General features: G+C 44.9%; 1 protein-coding gene across 1 annotated transcript; it reads right to left on the bottom strand.

The window, feature by feature from the left end:
- Window positions 1–137: 137 nt before the first annotated feature.
- Window positions 138–19,075, bottom strand: nyap2b (neuronal tyrosine-phosphorylated phosphoinositide-3-kinase adaptor 2b). The gene is made up of 7 exons (XM_035171300.2): window positions 18,145–19,075; window positions 15,535–15,736; window positions 11,456–11,772; window positions 7,149–8,195; window positions 3,089–4,504; window positions 2,864–2,967; window positions 138–2,531 (listed from the first exon to the last, which is right to left on the bottom strand). Exons 2-7 carry the CDS (start codon window positions 15,711–15,713, stop codon window positions 2,238–2,240), a joined length of 3,357 nt encoding a protein of 1,118 aa, XP_035027191.2. The 5' UTR covers window positions 15,714–15,736; window positions 18,145–19,075; the 3' UTR covers window positions 138–2,237.
- Between the last annotated feature and the right edge of the window lie 2,271 nt (window positions 19,076–21,346).

Below are 21,346 nucleotides of genomic sequence, written 5' to 3'. Positions count from 1 at the left end.
GCTCCTGAAATAAAATGTTTTTCTAAAAGTTTCAGAGTCATTCAGAGTTCAGTAGCTATGACAGTTGAAAATATGACAACCTACATGCAAAAATCCCAAGGTGTGAGAAAAATGAATAATTTCATCAGGATAGAGGGTTTTTTCCATAGTGGGTTTCAAGTTCATATTTATTTATTTCTCTCAACAGAACCCATGTGACAATCAGAATACAGTACTTATTTCCTCAAACATTGTTTTTTTTTTCCTTTTTTTATATTACGCGAAACAAGAGAACACTCAGTGCAATAGGACAGAGGACTCTGACAGTGCGGTGCTCTCTCTACCTTTTCACAGTGCACATTTATAAACACAAAAAGATTGTACATCATCATTATTACATTTCCAACCTCCACCCACCAACACCATGGATAGGGCAAAGTGAATGTCTTAAAACAATCATTTGTAAAGATTCAACTTGCATACAGTGTAGCTTGGCACACGAACACAGACATGCACAGCTCTCTCCCACACCCACACACACACACACACACACACACACACAGACACGCCCATTCGCATAACACAGAGGGACCTCTGTAGTATGATTCTCACCAGAGAGAGGGGGTACTGCACTTGCACTCTGAGGGCTCGCCCATTTGTCAAACCCAAACTATTTTGGCAATGTTGACATTGCATTTTAATGTGCAAAGAGAACCAATTTCGATGATGTAAGCAGGAGGCTGAGGTAGAGGGAGAGAGCTGGGGGAGAAGGAAGTGTATGTTACCAGCCTGATTGAATGTGATGGAAGATGATGGGTAGTGCAGTTTTCTTTTCTTCTTAACTAAGCCTCAAATATGTGTAGGCCCTTGTGCAACCCCTGTCCTTTTGACTGGGTAGAGCTGTTGCCATGTGATAGGTCCTTGAATGATTCGATCTCTAAAATGGTTGCCAGCCAATTCAATTGGGAACATTGTCAGAGACAACCGATCACGGACGGCTGCATGTCACACACGGCCAGTCTCCTGAGGCGTTTACGTCCTAGCCAATAAATGAAAACTTCCATGGCACAGCTCGCTACTCCTAACATTTTCAAAAATATATATATAAGCATAATCTTGAAAGTTATTTCATAAGCAAGTGCATATGGCTATTATAATCTGCAGTAAAATTAAGAAACGTTCTAAAAGCTCAGGTGTTGATTGTGCGGGCTGGTCGTTGGCATCAAGTCTTTACACTGTGCCATGGTGCTCGCAGTGTGCATGGCAAAAGGTAAGGGCGCTGGTGCTCGCCAGCTAATGCCACCACCCCGTTTCAAATAACCCAACATCCTAAGTGCAACCACACCCATGTCTTGCTTTTACAGGCTTTGGCTGGGTTTGGAAATTAAACTGTTTAAAATGTAATGTTCTAATTTACTACCTCCCCATCCCACCCTCATAGTGTCTCTTAGAATACAGCAGAAACATTTCACACTTTCTCTGTCATCTACAACGTGCCAGCCAACAGGTTCACCTATAAAACGAATTGACCGCTTGAAAGGCTTTGACGCAGTGACTACACACAGCTTCTTACTGTAATATACAAAGTGAAGCACACAGAGTTTCCTGTCTCTTTTCTAGGACCAACTGTTGTACATTCTACAACATGCTGGACCAGGCATGGAGGGCGCCAGAATCTAAAGCACGTTGATGTTAAACTCCTCAACTTACTATACAACAGTGAAAATGTAAAGTATATATAGACAGAATTGAATAGTCCACTCACTTCAGGGCTTTTGAGCACAAAAAGAGTTGGGCATAAGAAAATTATGCTACTACAGTACAAGTATTGATAGATTATGCTTTCAAATGTAAAAGAACCACAAAAAAAAAAAACTTAAAAAAACAAACTTTAGATAGCATCTACATCTACTATACATAATTTAAGATGCTTTTTAATCCCCATCTCATTTAAAAAATATCTATTCATCAAATATCTATTCTACTAATTATATTACAAGAAATCCAGTCACAGGAAATAGAAAAATATCAAATATCACCAGTGATGATAAGAAAACATGACAACCTGAACAAGCAGAAATATTGCTATGGTAACCACCATTGTCCTTTGACATCAGCAAGTATCATCCCCCTGGTGCTCTTATTGGCTGTCCTGGTTCCCCCTGATGTTGCAGGGATGAATCAGCTCAACCCAGAGGAGAGAGGGATTGGGTAATTGGGGGGTTGTGTGGCAGGGAGGTGCAAGTGTGTTGTCACTGTCAGATGGCCGTGTCCCAGAATACGGTTGTCTGTGTGGGGTAAGGGGGGGGACGGATCTTTTTGGCCCCGCTGCTTTTCCCCCAGCTTGGGAGGACAGGTGCACTCTCTTGCTTGCACTGACTCCGCTCCGGGGGCCTGTCCTCGTTCCTGTCCGGAGGAGGAGGAGGAGGCCTCTCCAGGGATCGCTGCAGGTGCGGGTGCTGTCTGGAGCGGATCTCCATGCAGAGGGTGCGTTTCCTCTCGATCTGTTCGAGCATGGTGGTGTCCCCACATATCCAGGGCATCTGGGGCATCTGAGGGAGCAGATTCAGTGCATTCAGTCAAGTGAATACAGCTTTCAAATCAACAAAAATGAAAAGATCCTTGTAGGAGCTTTGAATATTTATGACAAAAGCAGTTTTAGTAATATTAGTGATATAACCACTCACCCACTTTAAACAGATTGTCAATAAAATCTGTTATCTAAACTAGTTAGAATGTGAAAACACAGCAATCTCCTGCTGCATTCTTCATATGAGAAGGACAAACTCTTGAAAAATTCAGGAACGGCTTTTGAAAGTACATTTTCAGGAGCTGTTAGAGTCTAAAACAATATGAGTAAAGACCAACAGACAAATCTGCCTACCTGACTGTGATGTGTCTCTGCTACCCTCTTTTGTGGAGTTCCCATTGGTGAGGGGTTGCCAGGAGCAGAAGGTGAGCGGGCATATTTCGGTGGTGCTTTCGGATCTACAAAGCAAAATCATGACATAGAATTGGTTAAATGCACTTTATTCACCTGGATGCTTTATGTTGCTACTTATGCTACGATTTAATGATCGGTATCAGATTATGAATTTGAGGTCTTCACCATTTCCTGTTCCCACAGTCATTGGTGGGCTGCCGGATGATCTCCCATGGTGAGTAGGTGTTGTGGTGGATGAATGCTGCCCTGATGTTGTGCTGCCGTTCCTCTCTTGTGCTTTCGACTGTTCCATGCTGTAGTTTGTTCTGTTTTCCCGTCGGGGCGTGCCATCCCGTCTGAATCCTTTGCTATCACACCTGTACTCCATTGCAGTGGGGCTCTTGCTGTTCTTCAAATCGTAATAATGCTGCTCCCCCGAGCCATTCAGACTTCTGTCTTTGCTGTCCCGCCTCACCTCGAGGCCAGTTTTGCTCAGATCTTTACTCTCCTGCTTGGGTAGAGGAGGAGGAGGAATATCTCCTCCATTGTGACAGCTCCGCTCTCTCCCTTCAACCTTGGAGTCAGAGCTGGAGACAACTCTGTCCTTGCTGTTGCCGCCTCTGGACGTTTCTTGTCGGGGCAGGATCTCCGGAGGCTGGTCTATTCTACCTTCGTGCCTATGCTCAATCTCACCCCTGAGTCTCTCTTTGCTATCCTGTCGGGGTAACAAATCAGGTCGATGATCTTTGCTATCATACCTATATTCTGCTCCAGTTTTAGCTCTGTCTTTGCTCTCCAGTCGGGGTAAAAGCTCAGGTGGCCTGTCTCTGCTTTCATGCTTTAAGTCCACACCGTTCCTGGCCTTCTCCTTACTATCCTGCCCTGATATGAGCTCAGGTGGCTGATCTAGCAGTCTCTCTCTGCTTTCGTGTCTGGAGTCTACACCATTTCTCGCCCTTTCCTTGGTGTCTTGTCTTGGTAAGAGCTCAGGCGGCTGATCCAGCAGTCTCTCTCGGTCTTTGCTGTCCTGCCTCAGCAGAGGCTCCACTCCATGTCCCCCGCTCCGGTCCTTGCTGTCTCTCCTTGGCATCAAGTCACCATTGCTGATCCCTCTGTCCTTGGAGTCTCTTCTTATCGCAGAGATTGGTTCTAAGGAGCTGCATCCCTTGTCTTTGGAGTTCCGTCTCACAGGGATTGGCTCTACACTGCTGCAGCCCTGGTCCCTGCCGTCCCTGCTGTCCCTGCGAACAGGCGGTGCCTCTACACTACTACAAGTTCGGTCTTTACTGTTTTTGTGGGGCAGTTGGTCTACATTGTTGCTTCCTCTGTCTCTGTCTCTGTCTCTGTCTCTGTCTTTGTCTTTGTCTCTGTCTTTGTCTCTGTGTCTGTCTTTGTCTTTGTCTCTGTGTCTGTCTTTGTCTCTGTCTTTGTCTTTGTCTCTGTGTCTGTCTTTGTCTTTGTCTTTGTCCTTGTCCTTGTCTTTGTCTCGCCGATGTGAAGACTCTTTGCTGTGCCGCTCCTTGGATTCTCGCTTGGACTCCTTACTGTGACGTTCCTTGCCTTCACGCTTGGACTCACTGTGAGACTTGCTTTTGGACTCAGCTTTAAAAGGAACAGGACAAAAAAAAGACATTTTAATAATTCTGACATCTAAACATACTGTCTTAGTTGAAAATGCACAATAAATGTTGACTAATAGTCACATAATGTCAGTTATTACCAATACGTTAGCAATTTGTTGACATGAATTATAAATGCCATATTTATAAAGAAAAAACACCTGTGTTTGAGAAAAAAAACATTGTTTTTCCTGCTACAACATTCTGCACTACCATCAAATATACACTAGGTGTCACTCTGTGCTCACTGAGGCAGCTGCAGTAAACCGCTGGTGTCAGATGAGTCAATACGTGGGCTCACACAAATTGATTTGAGATCATTTAATTTCATACTAATGCTAGATGAAACAAACCATCAGTGATACTCAATCATTTGATGTTTGCGTATTTTGAGTTCAATCAAATGTTCATGTTTATTCTGTCACATTGTTTCACTCTACTTCCCTTTCACCTTAAAAGCTACGAAATATAAACATGAAGTGATCTCGATTACCAAGAAACATTTCAAACCATTAACCACTGTCTTGTTTAGATTTTCTTCTTATATTCATGGGCAATTTCAATGTGTGCTTTTCTCTACAATGCATTCCAGCATGCGTGCGTTGCAAACACTAAAAGTGAATCATAAGTGTGTCACTGATTCAAGCATAAATAAGGATATTATAGATCAATGCTGCACCAGAGAAAAAATGTATGTGCCTGATTGATTCCCATATAGACTTTGCCTCTATACGGTTTATATATGGGCATCCACATACAGTACCCTACGCAAGCGTCTCCTGTCATGCCCACATGTGTCATCCACGGCTTTACAGTGTGTGTGTGTGTGTGTGTGTGTGTGTAGTATAGCGATTAACCGGCTGGTAAGTGGGTCAGGCTAGCTGTTGCTGCCTCTATCGCCTTAGAAATGGAGAGTGAGAGAGAGAAAAAAATGAACCTCTATTCATTGTGTTAAGTGTTTGTGCTCATTACGGCGTGTGTGCTCGTAGCATGCTGCAACCTGTCAGTGCTTTAGCCCCGATGACACCGGTGTCAGGATGAAAAGAGAATCATTAATTTAAAAAGACCCGTCAACACAGCCCACTGTTGATGTATAGAGAACATATGCGCACAGTTTGCAAACCATACGAGACAAGAAGTCAAAGGGCTCATTAGTGAGACATCACTGGGAATTCCTGGCACCTGAACGCAACACTTGACTATCTAATAATCACTTAATGTCAGGTATTAAAAAGTGCACTGACTGATACATTACACTGAAAGACATATTGATCAGTAAAAAGTCAAAATAGCAAGGAACCACTAATTTTCTCAGCTTCCACATCTGCCAGCAGCCCTGGCTTCATGATTGGCCGAATCATGAGTGGAGTGTGTGCTGATTGGATGGAAAAATTGAATCTGAAATCCTGTGATCAAGGGTAGATTTGAGTTCAGGGGAGAAGCTATACCCATCAGGAGCTCACTGTTCCGTCGTAGACCGACGTGCCCTGAGCTGTGATTGGCTGCAGTACCCAAGGGGAGGGAATCTGCAAATAAGAAACAGGGATTTCTCCTCCTTCCGCTGTTGCTATGTTGTAGTTGCTAAGAGCACGGAGTGGGGATGGATGGGTGGACTCTTCTTTTTTTTATGTCTGCACAAAATGTACTTGAAAAGTTTTGAGCATTAAAATTTTGTTTGATATCTTAAAAAAAAGATTTCAGATTGTGCAGCTCACCTCTGAAGAAGGACATAGCATCGGCGTTTTAAGTCAACTACACATGTCGAACCTCACGGTACATAGTTAGATACTCGATGCAAATTTACTAGTGACCCAAATAATAATGCACGACATGCTACTACATAAATCCTTCATGCATTTATGAAACACTATGTTACCTATTTAGTTTGGTTTAATGGTTGCAGTCATTCTTTTTTTTAAATTAATTTCCAACAACTACATTATATTTCAAAATATTCCAGATTAATACAGTTAATTTAACAATTTGTGCATCTTATGTGCATCTTGCTCACAATGATATAAAGTGCACACATCGGACCTTAAACATAGTATGTTTCGCTATGTTAGTGAGTTATTCATGAGCGGATAACATTTTCCATTAGAGTTGCATTGATTATGGCACGGCCATCTGTATTTAAAAATGATGTTTACATATTTAAAATTAATGCTGCCTGATGGCTAAATGCCTTGAGTAGGTTTGAGGGACCTGCTGTCTGCTTTACTCTCTAATCCTCTCAGATTAAATCATACGATCTGTATCAGACCTGGCTCGTGGGGCCGAGATTAAATAGACGGAAGGTTGTTGAACGCATCATAAACATGGTACTATGTGCAGCTTGTTACCCCAAAGCAGGGATAAATTGAAAAGTATCACTGATTAGGGAACTGAAAATTGCGTATTTATTCGTTGCATTTAGACTCCAACTCTCTCTATGTTGTGTTTGGACACTTTTGCAGTTTGTTTGTCCAGGTTTCTTTGCATATTCTCTTGAATGTTGATAGGGTTTATGTCTTGTTGACCCTCTTAACTAACGAAGAAGATGTCTACAAATAAATAAACATAAAACATGTCTGCCGTCTTCAGGACTTTGAGATCACTAATCATGATCAACCAATGCGCTGACTTACTTTCTCCAGGCTCTTTCGACTTTCTGCCACTTGCGTTTTTCTTCAGCATGTTCCTGCCTGTGGTGAACAGGTTGGTGAGTTCGTCCAGCGGGCTGGTGGGTGTTCGTGACCGCCCTGTTGACACATTCTGCATAGAGCCATGGAGTCGACCCACACCATCTTGAGGTGGTGAACCTTTGCCGTGAGGGGTGGCAGAGGCGCTGCGAGGCAGACCTCCAGGGAATGGCATTGAGGCGTCAAAGGGAGGTGTACGCATGAGGCTCAGGGGGGTGAGACAGCGACCCATGCTGACGGGCGATGGGCAAGCAGAGTGGCTGCGCTGATAGGAGGACGAGGAGGACGACTTGTAGAGGGTGCAGGGTAGAGGAGGTGCGGAGGAGCGCCCGGAGACGGTGAGGGTTGGGGTGGCGGTGAGCTCCCTGCGGATGTGTGCGGAGGCTGGCTCACCCGAGGATGTCGGGGATTTGCTGTAGGGTTGGTTCTCCAGCATGGGCAATTTGGTCACATCTAGAGGGGTGAGGGGAGACTCGTCGGAGTTGGGCGAACACTGCGCTGGTGCTGGGGGGAACACCAACAGCGGAGGCCGATGGGTGAGTAAATTGGGAAAAGGTGCAGGAATGTCACAGAGGGGAATGTTTCGAGGTGTGGAGCAGCGGCTGAGAGGCTCGGGGTCATAAGGGGCAGGGGTGGGGCATGCAGAGCGGCATCCCACAGGGTCAGTGCGGTACTCCATATCATCCAGAGCTGGGTACTTCATCTCCTCGTACACAGACTCTCCCGGTTCCTCATCCTCGCTCTTCAGGGGTTCCCGTGCTCCGACGTCAATCCCGCCCATCTCTATATACACAGGTTCATCTTCACAGTCATCTGTAGGGCTCTCGTCGCTCTGCGGTGGCGAGGGGTTGCGTTCGCAGGGGGAGGTGGCGTGGTGGTGGGGTCTGTGAGTCTTGATGTAGGACTCATCGAAGGAAACGCTCAGCTGTGTGTTGGGGTTCCTCTTGGGTTTGGGTGGCGGCACCCTCCTACAGTCCTCGCTGCATTCTTGAGCTGGTGACCAACAGAGTAAAAGAAAGTCTTAAAATCACCTTCACAAGCACCATACACAATATGATCTGTTTTCTAAATCATATGTTTAATAGGCGGTCACTCTGAACGACATTGTTTTTCGTGGCGTACAACATTTCTGCTGTCACAAAGCAATACTGGGTTTAACAAAAGTGTGTCATTTTTTAATCAATCATTAAATGATTCAGTGGCTTTAATCTAAAGCCCGTCGCTGTTCTGTGGGTCAGATGTAGGTCAACGTGTGTAGCTGAGAGCAATTTCTTGAGTCAGATATGTGGGAATAGTTGAGGCATATGCATGTTTCTAGGTCACATATACGGAAGGGGAGCAGTATGTGAGTATAGTATCTGGGTCACACACACTGTGGAGCTTCTTTCTCATAGTGGTGACGTAGCATTGCAGTGTGAATCTCTTTAGATGTGGTGCAGTGAGGCTATAGAACAATGTTCGCGTCGTAGATACTACGGTACAGTAAAGCTAGTTTACTCACGGCCTATACTACCGAGTTTGTTCAGCGTATTTCTAGGTCAGGCACTGAGATGTTTGGAGTGTCCCTTTCTCTGATAAGCAGGGGGAATAAGTGTCGTTAAGAGTCGGACCATGTTGGAAATCTTCAAACTGCAGATTTTACACCTTTAATAATTCAGAAGCCAGATGGCCCAGACACACGCATACTTCCCGTAACTTTCTGACTCACCACCATCGCTTCGTGCATGCATGCGCGTGCACACATACACACACACACACACACACACACACACACACACACACACACCACATGCCTACACAATCGCAGAGGGAAATTAGGACGAGCATATACCACGCAGTGTCACAATTTAAGAAGACTTCCAGAAAATGGTCTCAGAAACTGAGTAGGTGTATGCCTTCCTCGTGTTTTGGGTTGCATCTGAATGTGCTGCTTTGAAGATTATGTTGCTTAAATTAGACACACGGGTATAAAAAGATTGATTCAAGTCTTTTATTTAAGTGGGAAAAAATGGATGAATTCAAAGTTAAGAAGATGATCCGCTGTGTTAAACAAAAACGCCAAAAGTGGAAATTCAATCAGAAGATTTTGTGTTATTTTGCTCTGGTATTTTGCATGTGGTGCATTGATCCAGGTTGATGGGGATGCCAGCAGAGGATGGAACAGGCCTTTCGTCTCCACATTTTCTTTTCATTACCACTAATTAAGTGGGTGTTAATAGAAGGTTTGCTTCAATCCAGATGTGCTCCTGGTATGTGTTTCATTAGACTCATATAATACTCACACGTTCTTGTTTCCTTTCTTCCTTTCTTTGTGTTCAGACCTGCATGCATATGTGTATGTGCATTTCAATCCTTCTTTTCTACAGTTGCCCAATACATTACTACACTAACAGGTTTGCATGGTGGATCTGGAGATCTGTTTCAGCACTGATGAAGAATCCATCCCACCCAACATCCCACACTCCCCTTCCCTTCTCCTCCTCTCTCTCCCTACTGCTCCCTCTTCGCCCCCTCCCCCTGTAGCGGATGTGTTTACCCGCAACCCCCTCTCCCTCCCTCTCCTCCTGGGGAAAACGAATCTAGGTCAATCGCTCCTCCTGAATGAATTCTACTTTGACAGGCTCCTCCTCTTGCCGCTACAGCGCCAGCTACAGAGCACGCAACCCTCCCCTCAGCCAGGGACACCCCCACACTCTCGCACCGATTGGCTCCGAAGCCTCAGACTTCAGCATCTCTGGAGCCCCATTGGCCCAAGCTGTTGAGTGATGCTGTGATTGGCTGGGCTGCAGGGGGTCTTGTTTCTGTGGGATGGTTGCCGTGGTGCCCAGGAAGATCTGTGTGCACATAGAGAGATCCCCACCAATCTGAGCCAGCCTGGGCGACTCCCTACACATCACGTTGGCAGCATCCAAACTGAAATGGAGTCAAAGCCTCCTGCAACCTCTGAATCTCTCTGCTCTCCGAGCCACATGCCACAGAGACCTTTATTATAATATCAGCTTAATTTTGAAGTGCCGGTAACTGTATATTCAGCATACAGACGTATTCATTGTGCATTTGCTGCAGCAACTACTGATTCTGTGGCATTTTTTCAAGCACAATTGCCCAAGCTTGAACTTTGCATCAGAGCTTCTTATACACTGAGTTGTTGTACTGTGTCAGTGGCCAAATAGAAACAGGAGTCTGACTGAAATCGCTGCAGGGTGCATCTTCTAGATTTAGATCAATGCATCTCTAAATGTTTCTATTGGTAATCTGCCTTGTAGAAATGTAAAACTAAGTCAGATTTAATCAAGGTTATTCAATTCTCTACGATGTTTCTGCAATGAGAAGCATTTTGACACTTGACAGCACAGTCCACTCATCCATCTGCTGTGGTAAAGCTGGAGCGTCACTTTAATACACAGAACTGGTTGCTCTATAATATATCAAAGTATTTCTTTCAGCATTAAAGACAGAGACAGTGTTTAAAGCCTTGGAAATCTACTAGTTATCAGACTTGTTACGAGATGATTCTGAATCTTCCTCTCTGTGACTAATCTGTGCGGCGAGGGGAAGTATGCGAACATCCTGTAATTTGTTTAACTGACTGTAAATAGTTTAATTACAACTGTAGATTTTGGCATCTTATATTGCACCAGGATAATGCTGTATTTGTTTGGGTTATTGCTACAGTGTTATTTGTGGGCAGCTGTGGCTCAAAAGGAAGAGTGGGTTGTCCACTAATCAGAAAGTCGGCAGTTTGATCCCAGTCACCCCCAGTCCTCTCCATTCCATGTGTTGAAGTGTCCTTGGGTCATATACTGAACCCCAAACTGCCCCTGATGGCTGTGTCAGCAGTGATGTGTCATAGAGATAGATAGATAGACATAGAGGTGCATTACATAGATGTGCAGTGTGAATGGGTGAATGGCAAAAATGTACAGTAAAGTGTTTTTGGTGGTCATCAAGCACCACATAAAAACAGACCATTTCAATTAACAGACCTCTTTGTCACAATGCTTGACAGATTCCATGTTGTTTACTAACCTGCAGGTTAATGTGTGCACACATAGTGTTTTAACCATGTTTTAACCCCACTGTAGTTATGCTTTGTTATAATTTCCTATCAATATGCCACGATGCCACACATATTGGAAGTAAGAGATGAATAGATGTCACGTCATTGTAGGAGACACAGTGTTGAGGAGGGCACTGCAGAGATAAGCTATATATAGCGCAGCAGTTTGGTGTGAAGTGCCACCACCACTCACCGTCACATCTCTCCCCGCGGCAGGTGGACGTGGGACTGTGGTCCACCGCCTCGGACGACATGCTCAGCTTGGTGGCTGGGTCCCTCCTGGGCTTGGGTGGGGGCTGCTTTCTAGAGGTCGGACTTCCCACTTCCTCCTCTCCTCCACCCCCAGTGTTCCCACCACCGACAGAGTGGAGGGACTGGGAGCGTACGGAGAAGCCCTGGCCACCGGCAAGGGCGTGCGGGTGGGGCATGGGCATGCGTTCCTGGGGGTCCGGCATGGTAATGGAGCCCATACGCAAGTGCTTGCCCTCAGTTGCTATGTCTTCACCCGTCCTAAATCAGGAAAAGAGGTGAGGGAGAGAGAGAGAGGGCAAAGGAAGGAGAAGGAAAAAACAGAAATATGTAAAATGTATGAATGATAAAAGGTGTATATGATGCAAAAAGACATTTTCAGCATCATGACATTCTTCTTAAGCTCTTGTGTGTTTGTTCATGTAAGTTTTGTTCTCTGCAAGGGTCTCAAATGATGAGGATCCGAGGTTAACAATAGCAGACGTGTTAGTGCCACAGAGAACAGGGTCTCTTTTGGGGCAAGGCATTGATTTGTATTTAACCCTGCACCAACCCTGCTTACACAACCACAAGCAGAATGACACCACGGAAGTTATCCAGCCTGTACACAATCAATCCCCACAAATGGATGATTGGCCTGAATGGAGCAGTAATGATGTGGTAATGGGGGGGTGGAGGTCTGGGTGTGTGTGCGAGTGTGTGTTTTGCAAAGTAAATGAGCTCAAGAGAGTTTGGGGAAATGGTTTGTACAAAAGACATGATAAATTTACAATGAAGACATCCTTGATCTCTGCAGTTTATTTATTTATTCTCATATTAGAGGCACAATTAGGCTAATGTCAGAGATTTGAATGTTTAAGCAAATGGAGTAATTTGCATGTGTTTTTTCACAAATCTCTTTCTTGTTTTCTGTGTGTGCATGTGTGTGCATGTGTGTGCATGTGTGTGCATGTGTGTGTGTTAGATTGTGTGTGCGTGAGACCCCACGGTGTGGGACTTTGCTGACTCTGGCTCCCTCCTGGCCAGCTGCTGAACAGAAGGTGTTTGCTGGGATAGGTTGACTGACCAGGGGGACTTAACTTTGCCTAGCAACAGGGTACCCATAGAAACCAGACACAAAAGCAGCTGCCGCCACACAACAATAATAAAGTGCACGTGCACATCTCGACTGCGTTGCGTTCTGCGCTGAGATTCCTGCAGCTGCATAAACAGCCACATCGGCAATGACATTTTAAAGAGTTAGGAAAAGAGCACTCGTATTTATATACTATGATATAATATACTGTATGATATTATTAACCAATCCGCTTGGTGGATATTAATGCACATTCTGTATAGAAATATGAATCTTCCATGGTTGGACTAAAATGGATTTGAGAGAAAAAAAAATCTTCATCTACAGCCACAGGTGTCAACAACAAAAAAAAATCTAACCCTGTCATGCATGCATACCCACATATATGTGTTGTGTTTGTGTGCATGAGAGTGTGTGGGTCACTGGACTAGTGGTGACTGGGTTATTTATAGGATGTTTGCCCAGTGATTGGCTGCAGGACAGACTAAAGGTGCACTTGGACCCGTTGGAGTTGACATGTCATCGGGCAGCTCTGCAAAATAAACAAAACCCTAACAATAAAAAAAACATTTTGTGTTGAGTCTGTCATTGCGTGCAAAGGAAAGAAGAGGAAAGCAGTCGTTTGACATTTGCCTGCGTATGTAAATATAAGTAAATTAGTTAATGTGTTTTTTTTTAGTGTGTGTGGCATGTGTGTGTTCATGAATACAATTCAATTTATAAGTAAATTTGTCAGCATCTACTTTGTGTGTGTTTGTGTGTCTGTGTGAGTGACTTCTGATGAAATACAATAAAAGAAATCCAGAGTGAGACTGAGACAGCAGCAGGCAGGAAGGCCCGCCTCACTCAAACCTCGCATGCTGATCTGATTGGCCGATGGCTCTTCCAGCTGTCACCAGGCAGAACACATCTCCTGCAACTGAGCTCACACTTAATCTCTAACAGGTTTTTTCCCCCTTCTCCCCCCCCCCACTCTTAAATACATTTGCTATAACAAGCTCTCACTCCCTCACAGTCGCACAGGCCATTTGTTCTTTCCTAACCTTCCTTACACACTAATAACATTTCATTTCCCCCGGTTTTTCACGTCCCTGCAAGCGCACATGCTTATTTACGCACATGCAATCATGCACACATGAATCTTAACACCGTGCCTCACTGTCAGTCAGTTACTGTAAAAAGGGGTCGTCTCATTGACCTACTTGTAGGCCTCATGAAAAATCCAGTTATTTTTTAGACTCTTCCTCCAGTGACTGTGTATTAATATTTCAGCTTTGGCAACAGCTGAGAGCCAGTGAAGGGGTGGCAAGACAGTAGATGCCACTTTCCTCAGGCGTCGCCCTGTCCCATTCACCAAGTTACTGCCTGTGTCTGAATCAGACTGCCTAAAGAGAGCCAGGGACATTTTTGCTGGAAACAGTGTTTTTGTAACTTAGCTCTCTTACTAAAGCCTGAGGAATGAAGTGGAGCTCGGCCTTGATCAGGCAAGTGACACACAGTAGAAAGAAATGGACAATCACAGAGGCAGCAGAGCTCTGTTTAAATCTCATGAACCTTTGACAAAAATGCGATGGGGTCGAAAGTGTCGCTGAATAAATCAGTTAAGAAGAGGAACATCTGCTCACAAATAAACACCCGGTGGCCGAAAACCAAGTGAACGTAATCATCTGATGCAAAGCTACAACTCCCAACTGCTGCTAAAATGCCTTGCACCATGTCAAACAGACTGATAAATGAACACAAATGATTCATATCAACATTTCTCCCTCAGCTTTTCCACTGTTTGTTGAGGCTGCTGCATAATTAGATGAGTTGTTTTTCCGTTAGAGTGAATAACATATTCCTTTAAAAGATGATTTCTTATTCTTTTAAACAACTGGCATTCAATTGATATTTTTATCAATATCACATCTTGTGTGATGACTGTAATTTCACTATGAAAAGGACAATAGGGTTGTGATTTCAGATGAAGACCAAATGTTTAATTTCTCTTGACATCTTGTCAAAACTACAGTATCAGAAATGAAATAAAAATAAATGTATTATTCGACACAGTTTTTCTGCCTTCCGTTATTTTGGGTGGAACAAAACAACACAGACGTCCATGACGTCACACCAAAACAACATTCATAACCCTTTTGCAATGTACCATTATAGGTCTCCAACGACTGGGTGACTCAGTGCTCTCAAACTTTACCCCACAACACAAGCGTACTGCGTCCATGTGCTAGTCACGTTTTGAGAGCGTGCCTGCTATTCGCTCAAGTTCCGGGATGCCACACAGTGGTGCTGCTGTTCACAGCTGCTGTAGCTGCTTTCTCATAACAAGCTCAACAAGGTGCAGCAGCACATGTGACAAATCTCTAATGAGGACGATAGTAAAAAATACATTTTCTTAAACACTTCTTCACAATGAACCCCGATAAACAGGACACTTAGATGTACATGAATCACCACAGTATAGGCAGAAGTCTCATTCCCGTCCTAACACACTTTCCGTCACTGCCGACCCGCCTCCTTTTTCATTCTAAAAACTCTCCTTCAAAAATGGAACAGCAACGACCTCGATGCAAGGACAAGTCCTAAATACCTCCAGAGTGAAAAATTAATTATCCTCTTAAGATCGTGGAGTGCACCAGTCCACATTGACAAAAACCAAAATATGGCAACCTGCCATTGCCACAGAGACCCTCTGGCCACTTGTCCCAATTCCTTACGACCTATTTGTGAAGTGAACCCGCTGACATGCTTGCGTCTACAGAGCTGGATCCCATTTGTGAGATGAAGTGAGTCTTGTGAATCTAATTCATAAATCGCTGGGAAGTCCACCATTATCTTACCTCCCGTGACCAGATTAATGTGTTTTATGATATAATTTCATCCATTTATTTGTCAAGAAGTTTGTCATTTGTGGTTTTGGGAGGAACTTTTACTTGTTGTCTTTTTACCTCCTTATGGCTTCCTCCTGTTTTCTCTTCTTGTCGTTTTTTTCCTGCAGGAAGGCCTTATTTCTCTCATTCCTGGTGTGGTCCAAGTTCTGAGCTACCAGGCCATTGTAGGCTCTCAGCCCATTCTCCTCAACATACTGGAAAAACCGGAGAGTTTCCTCCTCTTTGGAGCTCATCATTCTTCAAGTGTCTCCACAGCATTCTGATGAGAGAATACAGGAAATGTTAGTCTAAAAGAGACAAAGATATACTATGAATGATGTGGATCAGCACAGCACCACGTATGAGTATGTTCTGAATGCAAAATAAGCATGCGGTTGTGTTAGTAACTATTCTTTCATCCTTCGATTTTCAAGGTCAGCCTTGGTGCGAGGGAAACCGATGGAGCAAGATTTCATCAGCACTACAACAGTGTCACACATTGAGTTTGTGCGATGCTCCTGTTGTTTTTACAGTTTTCTGACTGTTGCAGTGGAGTTCATGGCCTGAGGAAGGTCCGTGTTGGTGGTGAGACTTGCATCATTCCTGTGTCTGCAAGAGTAAGCATTTTCCCTCGAGGGTTGCAACATCTTTTTCCATCACTCATTGTGCACAATACACATACACACATGCTCACATAAATTTGGATAATGTCGAAGGACTCACTATCTGGCCACAGTTACTCATTCGATTCAAGTCTTTTCATTTTGGCTGGGGATAAGTAGCAGCTGCTCATTTTTCTCAGTTGTGTTTGCACATTTGCTGGCGTTAAGAGTGTCTGAGTAAAACTGGAGAGAGGCTTTCATCCTCCACAGTTGTAATGTGTTGGGCACAGATGTGAAAATACAGCACTCCTGGGACAAACCGCACGGATGAAATGAACAATCTTCCTAGACTGTGATGCGTGGTTTTAAAGATACCATCATCATCTTGTGTTTCAGATCTAAAAATAATCTCCTGAGTTTTCGTGAGTTCGAGTGTTTGTTAGCCGCCTTTGATTCTGTAAAAAAGACTTATGCAGACATCACTGTCATATACGAAAAAAACTGCATGGATGTTGTTGTGAGGAAAAGCCTCTTTGTTGAAACATTCACATTGGCAAAATCATCTTGTGATTAACTCCTCCGAAATGGAAATCAGTTTAAAGTATCAACGTTTGCAGCCACTTACGATCCAACCATAGCATGTAGCAGTTTAATTTGTGCATGCATGTATGGCATGCACGTGCCTTAACAGCCATGCAAGTGCAAGCAACACAGTATGTACAATGTGCACGATCCGAATGTGAATTTCGATAGGCCAGTAGTAGAAGAGAAGAAAACAGTGAATGCTTTTATGTAGGTCAGTGTTTTCAGATCAGCCTAAGACTCATGGTTGTTTACGTGTGAGAGAAGCACTGAGTGTGAGTAGGGAGGGGGAGGGGGCTTGTGATAACTGTATGTATGTTTGTGTGTGTATGTGTGTGTGGGCAGGCAAGGGCAGCGAGGGGAGGGCTTGGAGGGCAGCCAGATGGAGATTGCAGGGCATGAGAGAGCGGCCATTGTCTGGTCATCCTCGGGATCCCTCTACCTCATGTCTGGCTATCAATAGGTCCAGCATGGGACTGAGGTCAGCGGGTTTATCTGCCAGTTCCACTCACCACGACGCATCCTCAACATGCCTCAGCATGGGTTTTTACAAGCATGAGGAGAGGAGTGATAAGAGCCGACAGACAGAACCCCCGTCTCAGGGAAGAGCTAAAATCAGGGCACAGACTCCTGGTGTCAAGGAGTGTTGAGATTTTCCCTCCTGATAGTCAGGTCTTATCGCCAATGCACAGCCACAGTCAGAGATCTGAAGCTGTACAAAGAAAATAAATCGTGGTTTCTGAGGAGAGACAAGATGCACCGGTTGGATGTGTAAAGGGTGCAGCAAAGGGAAGGCACAGTTCAAACAGTGTTTGAGCGGAATTAAGCTTGCCTGCCTAATCCCTGTAAGCCTGCAGCAGCACTCTGCACTGGAATCAGCTTGTTTATGACACTGTTTTTACCAACCAAGCCTTTCACATTGGATTGTCCTCCTGTGAGTCATTGTTGTAAAACGTTATTTTATACTCCTCTCGATAAAAACCTGTCCATTCAGCATCTTAGTTTTTCATCAAAGCTGTCCTCTTATTGCTCTTTCCCCTTCACTTGATGAATTTCCATTTTTTTCTGTTTTACCTCCCCCTTGCCCCAGTTGACATTGGCTGCAACAGTTGGAAAACAGAGGTGCACTTTGCGTTAAAAGTAAATGGCAGTGGCACAGTGTTTCTGTTTCCAGGCAACCATGTCACAGGAGAAGGGCAGCATGGATATTCTAGAGACACAATGTCAAAAAGATTGCAAGGCCAATTGTCTGGTGACAAGCACGTGTGGGCGCTTGTGCATGCACGCACACATCAGTGCAGTGTGATGACCAAGTAAAGGTTCATCTGTAATTCCGGACACACACAGAAACAACAATTGGCAGCATTGCTTTGTTATTTCTATGTTGTCTTGAGTTGAGGAAAAAAAACTTTTGCATACATTTGCATACATTTGCATGGGCATGATTCTTTGTGGGTTTGTGGGTCATTGTTGTATAGCGACAAGTGTGATGATGCATACTTACAATGGGGCTGTGTCCCTTCAGATTTGTGGACCAATGTGTCTTCTGTCTTCCCCTGATGAGTCCAGTGCACGCTAGTGAACTCTGACCTATGCTGGAGCACCAGTGCACTATTCCACTTAAATCCACATAGACTTCCATCCATTGTATGGTCCAACTGAGTGGCTTGCTAGAAGGAGTCCCTGTGACCCAGGATGATTCTGGTGCTAGAGGGGAGCTGAGCCATTGGGTGGCCAGCCCGGTGCCCCCTCCCCTGGGCAGAAAAGGGAGATGCACCCCCTCCAGTCCAGATGCTGTCAAACTCCAAGCCAGGTGTCAGCTTCACTGCTCCACACATCTGCACATTCTGGAGACGGAAGGAAGACGCAGTGTTGCAACAGACCGCACCCGCAACTGCAAGCACGACACAAATACACACTGACACATTCACACTTCAAACTCCCCCTGCAGTTGCAGCCCAAACACTCACGGTCTCTCTAACGCTTCCGTCACAGACTGTCTTTAATATGTCCAAATGCACAAAATGTCCCACAGGTGAAAGAGATCCTCATTCGCAGCGCCCTGAAGGTTGAGACCAAGGTAGAGCAGAGTGGTGTGTTTCCAGGTATGTCATTCCCTGCTGCCTCCCTCTGTCCCGCTCTGCCACACAGGTTGGTATAGTCAGGCTTAAGCAGATGACACCGGGCTTCCCAACTATAGATCACAACAAGAAGAACACGCCCACTGCCGACTGTAGCCACCTTCCACTACAGCTATTCTCTCTTGCCGTGCGCCTCTCAACTCATCTTCACAAACACTCAGAGCCGAGTCTCTTGCTCCAGGTAGTCATTTCATGTTTCTGTCTTGTGTGTCTCTCCTGTGCCTTCTCTTCGCAGGCTGCACTGTTACTGGAGCCTGAACGTGTTTTTCTGCTTTCAGCACCACGGAGAGCTCACTCTGTCAGAGGGTAGGGGGTAGGGGGAGGGGAGTGGGTGGGCACACTCAGAGGGGGACAAGTGGAGAGATGGGGGGGGAGTGGGAGGAGTCACCGGGTTGCCAGGGTGTGACCTCATTAGACACAACCTCCTCTTCCCCAGCAACGACTGCGCTCCCCTCAATGACGGCCACCCCCTCCCTCTCCTCCCTTACAGCACGTAAACAAGACCACGACACAACAACACTTGCAGTGGATGCACTGTGTGTCTCTCTAGTGCATTCATTACATGTACAGTTGCCAAAACAAAGCAGAGCAAAAACAAAGGGGGAGCGTGATGAGCATGAGAGCAAAACACACAGAAAAAGGGGAAAAAACTGCATTCTGCAATTTCCAACACAAACACACATTGAAGTGCAGATGCAAGATTAAAATGTTTGCATATGGACAAACAAAGCTTGCAATCCAGAACAGAGATTTTGCTCCCAGTGGCCACAGAGATGAACAGAATGAAAGCAGGGACAGAGTTGAGCGTGAGTTGTGTGTTTGTCGGGGGGGCTACTGCGGCTGCTGTGTACGTCTCCCCGACTGTCTGGGGGATGAGTATTGGTTTCAGTAGTGCTGCCGGTTGTTTATGCGGTGGGACTGCCGGGTACACGGTGCAGAAGCAGGGGTTGAGGTAGGGTGAGCGGTGCGGGTAGGGTTTGCGAGGGATGGATTAACACCGCCGACACAAAAGGATTAGGGAGCAGAGATCTGTTGTTTTCATCAACCCTTCCCTCCATTTCTCTTAACCCTCGCCCTCACTACCCCCCCCCCTTTTACGGCTCTGTCTCGCACTTTGCTCTGGGAAATATGACGCTGGGGGTGGGAGGTCGCACTCTGGGGCTCCACGATCAGTTTTCACAAACATGTGGTGGTTAGTTCAGAGGGGAGATTGGGATAATGGGGTTGTTGAAAATAAAGCAAGGGGAGGGGGAAGCCAAAAAGAGCAACAGCACACTGGGGAGTTCAGCAGGCGAGGGAACAACTGTGACTGCATTTGATTATCAAAAGAGGAAAGAAAAAGGTAAAACTCCTCTCATAACAACATGCCACATGCCACAAATAGACCACTGATATGATCTCACTGTGGTGAAATGCTCTGTCAAAAGGTAGTCACCCCCATTTTTCTGCCTATTGTGAGGGACGTGGTCGACTGGTCATGCACAAAGCAAGTCACTCCATCCAGACTCAATGCAGCGCATGCACACACAACAAACATGCCCATGCACACAAAGACGCCGCTCTGACCTCAGCGCATGGCCCATGTGTGCCACCTCAAAGGAAGTATTTCGGTCCCATCAGAGTTCAATGAACACAGACACTGAGGGAATCTCGGGGGTTAATTGGGTTAAACACATGTTTTCCACCTTTGTGTGCAGCCACTTTGTTTTGTGAACAGCGGAGGACACTCCCTCCGGGACGGGATGGAAGGTGAAATAAGATACAATGCCTGCAACTCTGGAGCTCACGCACACTTGTACACACACAAAGACCTGCATTCACAGAGAGAGGCATTTCAACTGTCTGAATACATTAGCTGAGGCACAGTTTACTGTAACCAAATTACATTTTGGGCTGGTTTCTGAAATTTGTTTTGCACATATTTATCAAAGCTGCATAAAAAAGATTGTTTAAATACAATACATTAAACCAGTGTGATGTCTCATAAATGATATCATATTTCAACTTCAGGGTGATAGCAACACATCGGATTAATTCTACGTCTCCGTTATCTCCCTAAATCATTTACGAACAAGCCAATAACATGTAAGAAGCCAATCAGTCCTCTCGGTTACAGTTCATGTATGCAGTGGGACATTATGACTGTTTACAAATACAACCCAATGTGCCCTGGAGCAGATGCCTTGTAGTCAGTTCAATCATGCATGTAATGATGTTGTATTGATCCACTGCTGTAACAGGCTAATGAAGAGTCTATAAAAGCCATTATACCAATCAATTAGATGCCAGTGAGCAAACAGAGTCATTATAACAGAGCAATGTACGGTGGCCCTAAGAGCTCAACATGCTCAATTTAGGAAAACACCTGCAAATGGAGAAAAAAAATCTTCATCAAGTTGACAACATATTTACGCCATATATGTGCAAATACTCAAAATACAATGAAAGTGATTCCAGGGGAGACCAAAAAGTAATAAACACGTCTGGTACACATGTGCCATGGTTTGTGATTTAAGGATTATTTTAACATTACGAGTTCACGTTTCGGATATTTCTCACAGATAT

This window comes from Hippoglossus stenolepis, chromosome 11 (assembly GCF_022539355.2).
Source record: "Hippoglossus stenolepis isolate QCI-W04-F060 chromosome 11, HSTE1.2, whole genome shotgun sequence".
Lineage (NCBI taxonomy): Eukaryota > Metazoa > Chordata > Actinopteri > Pleuronectiformes > Pleuronectidae > Hippoglossus > Hippoglossus stenolepis.
Note: the sequence above shows the minus strand (reverse complement) of the source record. Positions and strands in the feature narration are given on the sequence as shown.